The sequence below is a fragment of the Peromyscus californicus genome, unplaced genomic scaffold (genome assembly GCF_007827085.1).
Source record: "Peromyscus californicus insignis strain IS unplaced genomic scaffold, ASM782708v3 Scaffold_16__1_contigs__length_79575227, whole genome shotgun sequence".
NCBI classification, from domain to species: Eukaryota; Metazoa; Chordata; class Mammalia; order Rodentia; family Cricetidae; genus Peromyscus; species Peromyscus californicus.
Genome location: NW_026294458.1, coordinates 32205204 through 32218074, shown reverse-complemented (window position 1 = coordinate 32218074; position 12871 = coordinate 32205204). Strand labels below are relative to the sequence as shown.

The 12871-nt window shown below is 40.3% G+C and overlaps 1 protein-coding gene across 1 annotated transcript in view; it reads right to left on the bottom strand.

The window, feature by feature from the left end:
- Positions 1-2234: 2234 nt before the first annotated feature.
- Morc1 (MORC family CW-type zinc finger 1) overlaps positions 2235-12871 on the bottom strand; it is a 153715-nt gene continuing 143078 nt past the window's right edge. The window contains exons 25-28 of the mRNA XM_052739763.1: positions 9275-9362; positions 7452-7505; positions 5136-5330; positions 2235-2964 (exon numbers count right to left, since the gene is read on the bottom strand). Coding sequence (XP_052595723.1) covers positions 2836-2964; positions 5136-5330; positions 7452-7505; positions 9275-9362 — 466 coding nt within the window. The 3' untranslated portion in view covers positions 2235-2835. The remainder of the gene's footprint in view (positions 2965-5135; positions 5331-7451; positions 7506-9274; positions 9363-12871) is intronic.

The window sequence follows — 12871 nt, the reverse complement described above, 5'->3', positions numbered from 1 at the left end:
ACCACCCAGCTCCCAAATAAATTCATGGAGGCTTTTTCTTACTTATGAATGACTGGCTTTAGCTTGGCTTGTTTCTTGCTAGCTTTTCTTAACTTAAATTATTCCATCTACCTTTTACCTGTGGACTTTTTCCTTTTCTTACTTCTGTATATCTTACTTTTATTCCTACCCACGGTTGGCTGGGTGTTTGGCCCCTAGTGTCCTCCTCTCCTTGTTCTCTTTTTCTTTCTCCTTTCCCTCCAGATTTCTATTTATTTATTCTCTCTGCCTGCCAACCCCACCTATCCTTTCTCCTGCCTCACTATTGGCCATTCAGCTCTTTATTAGACCATCAGGTGTTTTAGACAGGTACAGTAACACAGCTTCATGGAGTTAAACAAATGCAACATAAAGGAATGCAACACATATTTGCATCATTACAGCAAATGTTCCACAGCATAAACAAATGTAACACATCTTAAAATAATATTCTACAACCTCTCCTCCAATGCCACTCCTGCTGACTCTCTTCCTCCCAACTAGTCTTCCTCTTTTCATGTCTTTTTAAAGATTTATATAGAAAAGAATTTTAATATACAATAAAGGTGTACTTTCAGATCAGTGGGCAAATGATTAATTAATATATAATAATGGGACCAGGCTGCAAGTAATGTGGAAATACACACACAAAGGATTTCCAACTTATATCTTATAACAAAATAAATTCTAGATGAATCAAACATATAAAAATACATTAATAGTTACTAAAAGCATAAGAAAATATTGTTAAAAATAACTAGCATCATAAAGTCCCTTCTAAATGTAACTACAGAAAGCATTAACAAATGAATATTAGACAAAAAAAATTGAAATCTCATCTGGATGCCTTGAAATACAGTAAAACATTTAAAAACTAAAAAAAAAATTATAGGAATATTTTCACATATATTATAAGAAAAAAAGACAATTTCTTTCATATGAAAATTGTTCATATAAATCAGAAATATATTTCACCCAGGAGAAAAACGTACAAAGATCGAACTTTTAAAACTGAGAGTTAATAAAGCATAAAATGATGTTCAACTAGTAACACAGCAGATGGACCTTAAATGTATAAGGATATACAACTTTTCATTTGATCAGCAAGACACAAGCTGATAATGCAGGTGAAGTTGTAAAGACAGGAGGGCTCATACATTATAGAGGAATGAGGAATGTGTACTAATACATTTTTCAGAATGCTATTAGTTGGTATCTGTTAATTACTCTTGTCATTGCCCTGACAAAATATTTGATAAATAATTAACTTAAGGAATGATGGGTCTTTTTTGGCTCACAGTTTTGAGGGACAAAGTTCCGCATGTTGGAGAATGGAAGGAACATCTTCCCAGCCTCTGCAGTCAGGAAGCAGAGAAACATGAGTGCCCTTGCTCAGCTGGCTTCCTCTCTTCTGGTTTAGTCAACTTGGTGCCCTGCTCTAGGATGGTTCCATCCACATTTAAGTGGATCTTTCTTCAGTTAAACACCTCTGGCAGCATCCACTCAGCCATACTCAGAGGTGTGTCTCCTAGGTGGTTTCAAACATTGTCAAGATGACAATGAGGATTAAACCTCATAAGCTCCTTTAACTAAGAGGTTCACTTTCTGATATTGGACAACTACAACTATACATGGGTGAAATTAATATATTTTTCAGGATACTGACTCATATGTATGTATGAACTCAATGGGCAAACCACTACCACACCGATAACAAACTTAAACATCCACTGATGAGGAATGGCTAAATAAATTTTAGTATTTCTGTAGAATTTAATAATAAGAAACCATTATAGAGGAAATACTATCTCATACTGTCTCAGTACATACATATAGTTATATGTGGAAATACATATAAATATATGTGATTTCTTATATCTTTCATTAAAATAAATTCTACATAAATCAAAGATTTTAAAATATATTAAAAGTTGTTAAAAGTATAAGAAAGTAATTTTATAAATTAAATTTATATGTAATTTTATAAATTAAATTTATATGTAAAATTATATGTAATAATATAGGATATAAAATAATTTTTGGAAGGTATTAAGAGTGAGAAAATGTAACAGCATCTTTTGGATACTATTACATCCACATTTTCAGCTGTTTAATGATTGGTATGGTTTCTATATATTGAAGGGTAATAGACTCACCAATAATTGATAAAACACACCAATGTAGAATTTTAGTAAGAAAATTGGCAGGAGCATGCCTCTCGGAAAGACTAAAATCAGATGAAGGCTTCTCACTATATCCCACTCACATGTTCCAAATGTTGTAGGAGGTACATCACATAAATCAAAACACAAGTCCACAAACAAATGTTTAATGCTTTCTTGTGCCTTCCAAAGTTGCAGACATTTCTAATCAAACTAAGCAGCCAGTGAGCAAAGTGTAAAACAATTCTGTACATAAATAACAAATGTAAAAATACAATTCTTGCACATGTACAACATGTGCACATTATGCTTACAAGGGTTATCCTTTTACTCTACCTAAATAATGAAATTAGCATAAAGAGCATATCAAAATCCAATTAAAGCAAAATTTAAACCTAAGTGACAGTTTCTTGTTTCTCTAGAGCTCAGAGGGAAACGAGAACTCTAGAAATGACTTCTGTAGCATGAGAAGAGTTAGGAAATAACATAAGGAAGGCCATGAATGGCAAATCAGTCCCTGTCTCAAAACATACAAAACTTAAGAGTTAAGCTTTACAATGGCAATAAAAAAGGGAATGCTTTCTAAAAGAATTCTCCAATTTTCTTATTAGCAGTTTTAAGAAGGAACACCTTTTCTGACTTTTGAGACATCCTTTCACTGTTCTGTATCTTTCGCTTGCCCTGACTCTAGAGTCCTTCTATTTAAAGTGGTTGGAAGATGATCTTCTTTAAGCAAAGCTTCTAAGTAAGCATCAATCTGCTCGAGGTCCCCCGCTGGACCAGCCTGGAAGAGAGAAGCCACAGTCACTCCAGGGGGAGAAGCACAGCTCTTATCCCTGTCATTCCGGCAGTCTCCCGCAGTCATCCTGGTGATTCATGTGGCAACAGCCCTACATCACATCTGATTGATGCTCTTAACCTTTGCAAATGTTTTCTCTCATTTAATCTCATTTTATGCCTACGAGTGGTTAAGGATTTGAATAATGTTTTCTTCTTCAGTGGAAGTTAGTGTTTTACTCTTTCAAGAATTGGCTGGAGTGGGTGGTGTTGACAGAAGCACAGATACAATTACTATCATGTGAAACTATTTAGCATTAATTATCCTTTTTTGTTCTTTAATAATGTAGCTTTTTAATCACTTACCAGATCACCAAAAACTATGGGGGATTTCTCTTCTGGAAGTATGCTAAAAATTAATAAGAAGTATTTTCTGTGTCTCATTTTGTACTTGATATAGAAGGAGTTCCTGATAAAAGTTGAAGATGAATATATCAGAGAAGATGACCTCCCACTTCCGAATGTTTACAATGTGGACAGAAACCCACGCAGTCTGGATTTAAATCCATGTTTACCCTACTCTGTTGTATGGTGAATTCCCCCAGTTCCTTCAAGGACAAAGTAATTCCCAGTCCTCCAGATTCTCTATAGGGTCTCAGTTCCTGCCTTTTCACACTGCATTGCTCAGGAACTTATCTCTTAAACTCAATGTTGGCTCAGATTTCTCCATGTATTTCTAGAATCCACAGAAAACCTTTACAACCTTCTCTACCATATTTAAAATTTTGATATAGCCAAGATTTCTATGTGCTACACAGAAACTGGACCACGCATAGGCCTGGAGGGATGTGGGAAAGGGGCATGATAGACTTGAAAGACAATGTTTTTATGAAACCAATCACTATGAACAATGAATGTAGGCCAATAAAAGGAGGTGGACCAATCCTTATTACTTCAATCCATCATGGAAGCATACAAACAAAACTGACAATAATTCACATTTATGATGTCTCTTGGTTTCTCTTTTGTTTTAACTTCTCCCTCTGGGATTAAGAGGATTGATCTTTATTTACATATGAAGATAAAACTACATTGAAATATCTCACTTTCTAAAAATAAAAAGTTGGAAATTTTTACCTACTGGACACATGTTATCAAGAAGCTGACTGGCAGTATCTAGAATTATCCAGGAAACAGGTCTCTGGGCATGCCTGTAGAGGATTACCTTGACTGTGTTAAATAAGGTGGGCAGACCCTCCCAACTGAAAGTCTGGGAATATAAGTAGATAATGGGCCCTAAGCAGCAACATGTATTCATTTCTTTCTGCTCTTGACTGTGGACACAATGTGACCAGCTTTACACTTGCATGCCTTGACTTCCATAATGCACTGCATCTTTGCAGGGTAAACCAAAATACACTCTTCTCTCTTAAGTTCATTTCATCCAAGTATGTTATCACAGCAAACGGAAAAAGACACTCAGACAACCAGCAGCTAACAGGCAAAGATTCTGGAGTTTATTTGGAGAAAGAAGTACAGAAGAATTTAAATGTTCTAATCTATGCTGCCTTCATTGACTTCTGATTGCATTTGGTTAGCGAGACCAGATTGCTGCTCAGATCTCAGTGGAGCAGCAGCTCTTCCCCTCACAGATATGGACAGGCACTCTACTGAAAGTATTGTCTGGAATTAACTAACTAACAGACTGTCAGGTTCCAGGATTTCTTGCCTGGAGAAGTGAGTTTTTACCAAAGGGCATATATTGGCGGCCACATGTCCTGTCCCCCACCCACTTCCCTGTGCCTTGCTGAAGACTTATGCTTTGAAGCACCACCCCACTTGCTCAGAGAGCTAGATGAGATCCCAACTCAGCTATGTGGACCTGACTCCTCTCTTCAGAGAACTCACCATACTGTAGTAGTGTCAGGGTCTGAACTCTCCTCAGAGCCTTACCATTGTGTTGCCTGTTGTCTGTCTGTCCGTTCCCAACAATCTACCATGGTACTCCTATTGAGACCAGAGATCTGAGCCCTTCCAGAATATAGCAGAATAATTGGCAGGACTGCGTTAGGCAGTTTGTTTGCCCAAGGTGGGCAAGCAAAGCACACTGTTAGGAGAGAAATCTAGACACGGGCTCTTTCCACAGAGCTCATTCCCACTCCCCACACGGTCACGCACCAGCTGAAGTTTCTGCAGCAGCGACACCAGTTTTGCGCGAAGGTTGTTGAGTTTATCCTCAGTCCTTTTCCTTTTCCGTTCACACTGCCCCAGAAAGACTTCATTAAGCACCACTCTTCTGCTTGCCTCATAGATGATGGACTGCATTTTTCTCTTGAGTCTTCTCTCATATTGGACCATGTAGATATTCTGGATCTGAGAATGTTTTTAAAGAACACTCTTAGAATACTTTTTAATACGTTATTATTTTCCCATAATATCACAAGGCAATTTCACATTCCACCCCTGCACACACTGTCTAAGAATCAACTCTGATGCTTGAACTTACTCTCAAGAAGAAAGGGGGAAGAACACAGCATGTGGACATAATTATCATAGAAAGAGTAGAGAGGCACAGCGCAGTAAGTTTAACGACCTTGGCTTTGGAATCAAGAAACCCCGTGGAGGCTGAGTGTGCGCTCTCATCAGTGGTACAAAGTCATCTCAGACACCAGTACCTCACAGGCACTGACAGATGGCCAGTTGTGTGGAGTGTCTTAATGACGACGCAGCGCTGTAACTCGTCTGCGATGTCCAGAGAGCACAGAGGCTGCAGGATAAGAAATTCTGCTCTCATGCTCTTAAAAAAAAAAAAAAATCCTGATATAAAGAGTTTTGAAAGGGCTCCAAAGGCCCTCAAGGGTTTAGGGTTTGGGTTATTTTCCAAGATGGCATGCTGCTTCTGCAGGCCCCTCTTGCATTTCAGAATAGTATTACTTACTTGTATCAGCATTTCAAGAGGACCATGGGAAATTCTGAGAAAACAGATACAGGGCCAAACCCATTCTGATGAACATTTAAATGTTTCTATCTTAAGATCCTGTGTTCTAGGACTGGCTGGGTGACAAGGAACTGTAAGGCAGTCTCCTTCACTGTCTAGCCCTACACTCTCACATCTCACCACTCCGGCTCACATGCACTAATGTGAGCAGTTCCCCCACACCATCTACAACACCTGCTAGCCATGCTGATCTCATGACTTTCTCCCTTATAAAACCAAATGTTCAAAACCTTACCTGCCCATAGCTCTGTTTGATGAACATTTACTATTAACTTCCTAAGCCAAGGCAGGAGTTTAATTATTAGGATAAAGATGTATAAGACAGAATTTGCCCTCAAGCAGGCTTTAGTTGGCAGCATGAGGTAGTGCAATTATGCAAGAACTCTATCTTCTGTGAGGACGAGCTCTGTGCCACCAACTGAGGCAGGTGTTGCAGTGGAGAGGGTGTGTAATTTTATTAAATTAAACAGCTTTAAGTTTTGCCATAGCAAGAAAATGGAATCAATCTAGGTGTCCATTAACAGATGAGTAGATAATAAAATTATATGCCGATACACAATAGTATTTATATAGCTGGAAAGAAAAATGAAATTTACAGGAAAATGGATGGGAAGTAGTAAGCATTACAATGAAGTGACTTGGGCTCAGAAAGACAAATATAACATGTTCTCTCTCATATGAATATCCAGGTGGGAGCAAATATTGATAAGGTCAACAAACAGGAAAGGGGCTATGGGAATGGAAAAAAAGAGGGGATGGGGTAAGGGAAGAGGTGGAGAAGACATTGGAATAGTAGAAGTGGAGAATGCTGGGGTAAAAGGGTATATGTGCAGGGAGGTGAGGTGGGGCAGAGCATGGGGAGAATCAACCAAAATATATGAAGATTCCATATGAAACTTGGTACACTCTAAGCTACTTGAATCAACCAATAAATTAAAGCCTTGACCTACAGCACCATGACTTGGCTTATGTTGGTAACTTTCCCTCTGATTTTCATAAACTCGGCTGAGAAGAGTCTCTGAGAACACGCCACACTGGCAAGCAGCAGCCACATGTGTAGCATGTTGAAGAGGAGGTGGATTATGAGGCTTGTTGATTGTTATGTAACCAATCAGATTTTTTTTCCAGAAGCTTAAACTGTCTGGGAGCATGTTCATTTTGCTGTGATTCTGTGACAATTTCTATTTTATTCTAGTGTTTCAAAGATACAGAGAATATATTTATTAAAAACTGAGAATTTTCTAGTTCTTATTCAAACTAAAGTTCTACTCTGGTGCCTCAGAGGCTCTAGTTGTGGGAACATTTGCCTTTTCAAATTCAAAAGGATGTTGCTTTGTGACATCTGATGTGCCACACATTAATCTAAGTCTTGATAAGGACAGGAAAATTTGATTTCCCTCTGAACCTAACATTTGAAAACATCTATTATTTCCTCTTTGGAGCATTGGGTCATTTAGATTTCAGGATATAAATGGCAGCATGGAAAAAAAGCTTACCTTGTTGAAACATATTTTTAGTTTTTCGTTTGTACTCTCTGGGCTTTGCTCCAGCTGTTTTCATAAGCAATAACAGAAAAGGACATTAACTTTACATGGTGATCTGTCTGGAATAGGGTTAGAACATTGATGTTTCTAGTACAGAAAAGCATCCAAGCTTAGAAACAGCCAACATTGGTACCAGGGATGTTTCAAGTGTGGCCTAATTAAGTTGATTAACTGAACGAGACCAATGTGACTTTACTATTGTCTTTAAGAACTAAGGCAGCCTACATAAAAAATAAACACAGCATTGTTTAGCAATCTACAGATAAAACAAATCAAGGTTAAGGAAAATAAAATGACAAAAGGTGATTTGGTGTTTTGGATGGAAACAGACTGGGAGTTACTGGCTTATCGGACAGGATGAAGTTAGGAGGTTAAATGATGTCACCTCGAAATGGCATTTAGCAGAGAAAGCAACAGGGACCAAGAAGAAGCCCTCGGAGATGGTAACATCCAGAATTCCAACATCCAGAAAATAGTTGCTGTGTAATGGTGATGGGGTATGGGAGAAGAAAGCCAGGAAGTGAGAAATGTGCGGCCATGGAGGCTACACTAAGGAAATGCTTCAGGGAGGAAGTAGAAAACTGGGTTGAAGGTCCCTGGGAAGTCAGGCAAGAAAATAACCACTGCATTTGTCAGCCCAGAGACCACTGGTGAGGTGATCCAGACAGGAAGGAACTCAAGTAAGTCATTCGGTGGAAGTCCATGAGAGAGGCTGAGCTGAGAAAAAGAAGGTGAAGGAACAGAAGCAATGATTGCACGTTAGGACATTAAAGATGTCACTCAGGATCAACTGGGTACACGGCATCTTTATCCTAGAGAGCCTTTCCTCGTCCATATGCCAATCTACAATTCAGTACTGACAACAGCGGTAGAGAAAGGCCTCTCAGACTCATCCTCCAGCCTGATACATGGACTCCCCACTCAACATTACCTTCACAGGTGAGATAATAAGCTCCACTGGATTTGGACCAGGGCCTGTGTGACACTCACCCTCTGTATCTGAGGTAGCTGACCAATGTTTTCTTTCCCATCTCACAATGCACTGTCACCAAGAAGAGCTTTGGTGAATGCATTGTCTTTGTCATTTCCCCATGATGTTTAGAAAGAGTAGAACTCTGAGCACCTAATAGTGCTGATCTAGGCAATCCTCGGCTCAGCATCTCAATACAGGAAGATAAGATCAGAAACTATGTTTGGTGGGAGAGGGGTGGGGTGGGTTGAATGAGAATGGCTTCCACAGGCTCACGTGTGGTCCTTGGTGGAACTATTTGGGAAGGATTAGGAGGTGTACCCTTGTCGGTGGTGATGAGTCACTGGGGGTGGACTTTTGACATTTCACAAAACTCAGTTAGCTGTCTCTGCTTTGTGTTTGTGGATCAGAATGGGAGCTGTCAGTTACTGCTCTGACATCATACTCTCCTGCCTGCTGCCATGCTCTCCACCATGATGCTCAGGGACTCACCCCCTCAACTGTAACCCCCAAATAAACTCTCTCTTCTATGAGTTGCCTGGTCATGATGTCTTATTACAGAAACAGAAAAGTAACTAAGACAAGAGGGCAGTTTTTCCAAGCAACAGTCTCAGTCTGTAAGATCTTTTCTGCCTTACTTTGCCTGTAATCACAATGACTTCTCACATACCTGGTATGAGACCTCTGTCTCCACCCACTATAAGCCTTCCTAAGTCCTCTTCAGCGCGAGACTCTAGGCTTTTCTTCACTAAAGATTGAAATAGGCTATTCTGTCATTCACTCAGTTCCAAAATGGGCAGCTTACCTCGGGATTTGTTATGAGTTCTTCCACAGATGTGCACTCAAATTCTGATGACAGATGAAACTCAGGAATGAAATACAGAAGAATCTCCCTAGGAAGACAATCATAACAGAAACAGAAGTGTACCCAGAGCAGAGAGGTAGCACCTGCCCATCAGAACAGGGTTTGTCTCCTACGTATTTAACTTCCTGGCAAAGACGGATGTTAGTTCCCATCAAATATTTTGTTTCCTCCGTTGACATCAAAGCGCTGTTGAGGAAACAGACTGGGGTTTGGGACTTGGGTGTGGTCATACAAGAGCAACAGCAGAGAGCTTCCCAGTGATGGAAATGCTCTGAGTCGTGAGGGACTGTGTCAACACCTTGACTGTAGTTCTGTTCCGTAGTTTGTTAAGACATTGCCATTAAGATAAATCAAGTAAAGGACACACTTTTATTTTTATATTATCCTTAAACCCTACATTTTATTTTATTATTTATTTCAAAATTAAAAGTTCATTAAAGGAACAAAGAGAAAGGAAAACCAAAGGAGGAAAAAAAGAGAATAGGAAGGGAGGAGAGGTAACAGAAAAGATGGGGGGAAAAAGAAAGAGAGAGAAGGGGCTGGGTAGAGTGCTGAGTGGGTAAAAGAGAAGTATGGGGACTGGTGTTTGGATCCCACGCACCCACATAACAGCCAATGCTCATGTACACACACACACACACACACACACACACACACACACTAACATGCAAGCACACATTCATAAAGGCACACATACTACAGATACATCCCTGCTGAGAGCAGGTGGGGGAGGGAAGGAGGAAAGACAGACAGTAACAGGAGAAATACTTTGAAAGATAAAAAGATTCACAACACCTAGAAATCTGCAACTAACCCCTCCAGGCAAGCCTGTACCTGTATGAGTGGTCTTCTCTACAGAGAATTCAGTATTAAAAGCTTCCTGGTCTACTGACTCTATTCACCTCCGACCAAGAACAAAGGTGCTTAACTACTCAAAGCAGTTCCCTTCATTAGCACCTGCAGAGGGACCTAATGTGGTGGCACGGCCTTTAATCCTAACCCTTGGGAAACTGAGGCAGGGAGACTGAGTTCAAGACCATCTTGAACTGCATAATGAGACCATGTCTCAAAGAACAACAAAAAAGAAATCACATATGGCTGTTAGTCTTCCCAGACAGTGGGGTTCCCCTGTCTGAAGGCACTTCATTTTGCCAGAAGGTGTCAGGTTTTTCTGGGATTAATTGTACTCATGATATGTATTTCATTCCTAGGAGAACATGGAATCTAGACATGCAGGGCCAGCATCTGAAAACTGTTTTCATTCTGAGATACTCCCTGTGTTCAACCTTTGGTGCCCTTCTAAAGCAAGCTGCCTGATAAATAGCTCCTCCCTTGGGAATTCTGTCCCACAAAACTGACTCAAGGCAAAGACAGACAGACGGCGCTGCGAGCTTCAGTCTCCAAAATTCTACACCCAGACCTCATTTTTCTGCAGAATTAACTCAACCCCCAAAATTCAAACACTAAAAAGGGGGAAAGTAACAAAAATTCCTACATGTAAGGTCTAATTATAACTATTTTCCTGTTCATAAAACTTTCCGCAGTTCTTGGCATGGGTCTCTTCCACTATGGTATGAAGGATGCTTTTTGTTCCAAGGGTCTATCATAACCTCTCTCAGGTTTTCTTTACTGCAGATACAACCAGCTATAATCCATGAGGGACCCCTAAAGGAGGTGAACCTGGAAACACTCTAGAAATCAGTGCTCATTAGGATGATTCTGAGCACTGATGAGTCTACGTGTTCTTGAGGGAGATGGCTTCTGGGAATGCTTAATATTCCCTTGGTGCCTAACAATAGAAGTGGATGCACTTTAAAGTCTTGGTACACTCAATCAAATTTTTCCTTTTTGATCACATGTAACTCATTAAAATTAATAGTACCAATGTTATACTTTCATGAAGAAAAAAGACTAGCCAAGTGAAAAATAAGAAAGATGTTGAATTTGAAAAGAATGTTCATGCAGCTGGGAAAGAAAGGTAACAATGCATCCAAACTCTGCTACAGCACACTCAGGCCAGTCTCTCCTAGTTCCAATGTGGAGTGCTGATAAAAGATGTCCACCTATCTATGGTTTTAATTCATAATAATTCTTGGGTGAATATCTAAAATATAAAGGCACAAAAATGATAGATATTATTATCAAGAAAGTCTAATTTACTTTCAGCAGTGGCCCAATCACTAATTATGTGATCGTATCCACACATTTTAAAAGATCTTCACATATCTATTCAGATATGTAGAGGTGCACACACATATATCAATATATATAACTGTAATTGATTGCATACTAAAAAGTCTGAGTAACAAGTTGATATGCCTGAATTTTAATATCAGTAAATAAACCAGGCTAAATCTATGGCCATCTAACTCCAAGGCAGAAGATAAAAGATAAATGATCCTCTGGAAAATACTGGCAAAGGGTGAAGAACTACTGGAGACATTCTTCAGACATTCTGCTGACAGGCATGACAGTGTGATACTGACATCCAATCCATCCATCTATCCAACCATTCATCCATCCATCCATCCACCCACCCATCCATCCACCTACCCACCCATCCATCCACCCACTCACCCATCCATATATCCATCCACCCACCCACCCATCCATTCATCCATCCATCCACCCACCCATCCATCCATCCATCCATCCATCCATCCATCCATCCATCCATCCATCCAAGTCACTCGACTAGTGGCTTTTACTATCTTATAACATCTGTACACAGTTGAGTGTGCCCCGTTTCTGTCTCCTTCCAGATGACTGTAGGTTTGCAACTCAGGCACAGTAGGTACTTAGCATGAGCCAATGGGGAAAGCAGAACTAGGGTTCTACTGCCCCGTCCACTATTTGCCCCATTACGTGGAATCAAGTGCCCTTCAATCCCCTGGGGCAGAACTGCTGTTAGGCAGGACTGCAGAAGACAGCTTGTGCAGTCTCCACATCCAAGGAAACACAGCCCTTCAGCCCCCAGTGCTGCCACAGGAGCTCCGTACAGCTGCATAACTGAGTCTGCATCCAGAGTGACTCTCTGCCTCCTTTCCCACACAGGACTGTGTCCAGAGGGACTCTCTGCCTCCTTTCCCACACAGGACAGCACCTGAGCCTTAGTAGGGGCTATGGCTATCTTTTCTTCTCTTTCCTTCCTTCTTTCTTTCTACTCTTTGAGGGGAGCCACTCATTCTCTAAGAAAATTAAGGCCCTAAGGGACATATCACTCCAGGCAGGGGAGGTTTTGTGTTCTTCCTGGCTCAAAGTCCCTCACCTCAATCAACAAACCCAGCAAAATCAATGGTGCCACTGAGTGAATGGGACTCCTGTTCCTAGCCCTGCCCTTCCCTATGACAGCTATCTGAGAGCACATGTCTGAACACAGTCTTCTATGGTATTGATGGTAAAACCCTCTCCTGTATCAGTCCCTGTTCAGAAAAACCCGGAAACATCACTCCTTCCCAGTCTCTCCTTAAGGAGCTGAGCTTAAGACATCTAAATTCCTCAAGTGACCATGTCTACAAACTAACACTCAACTGACTA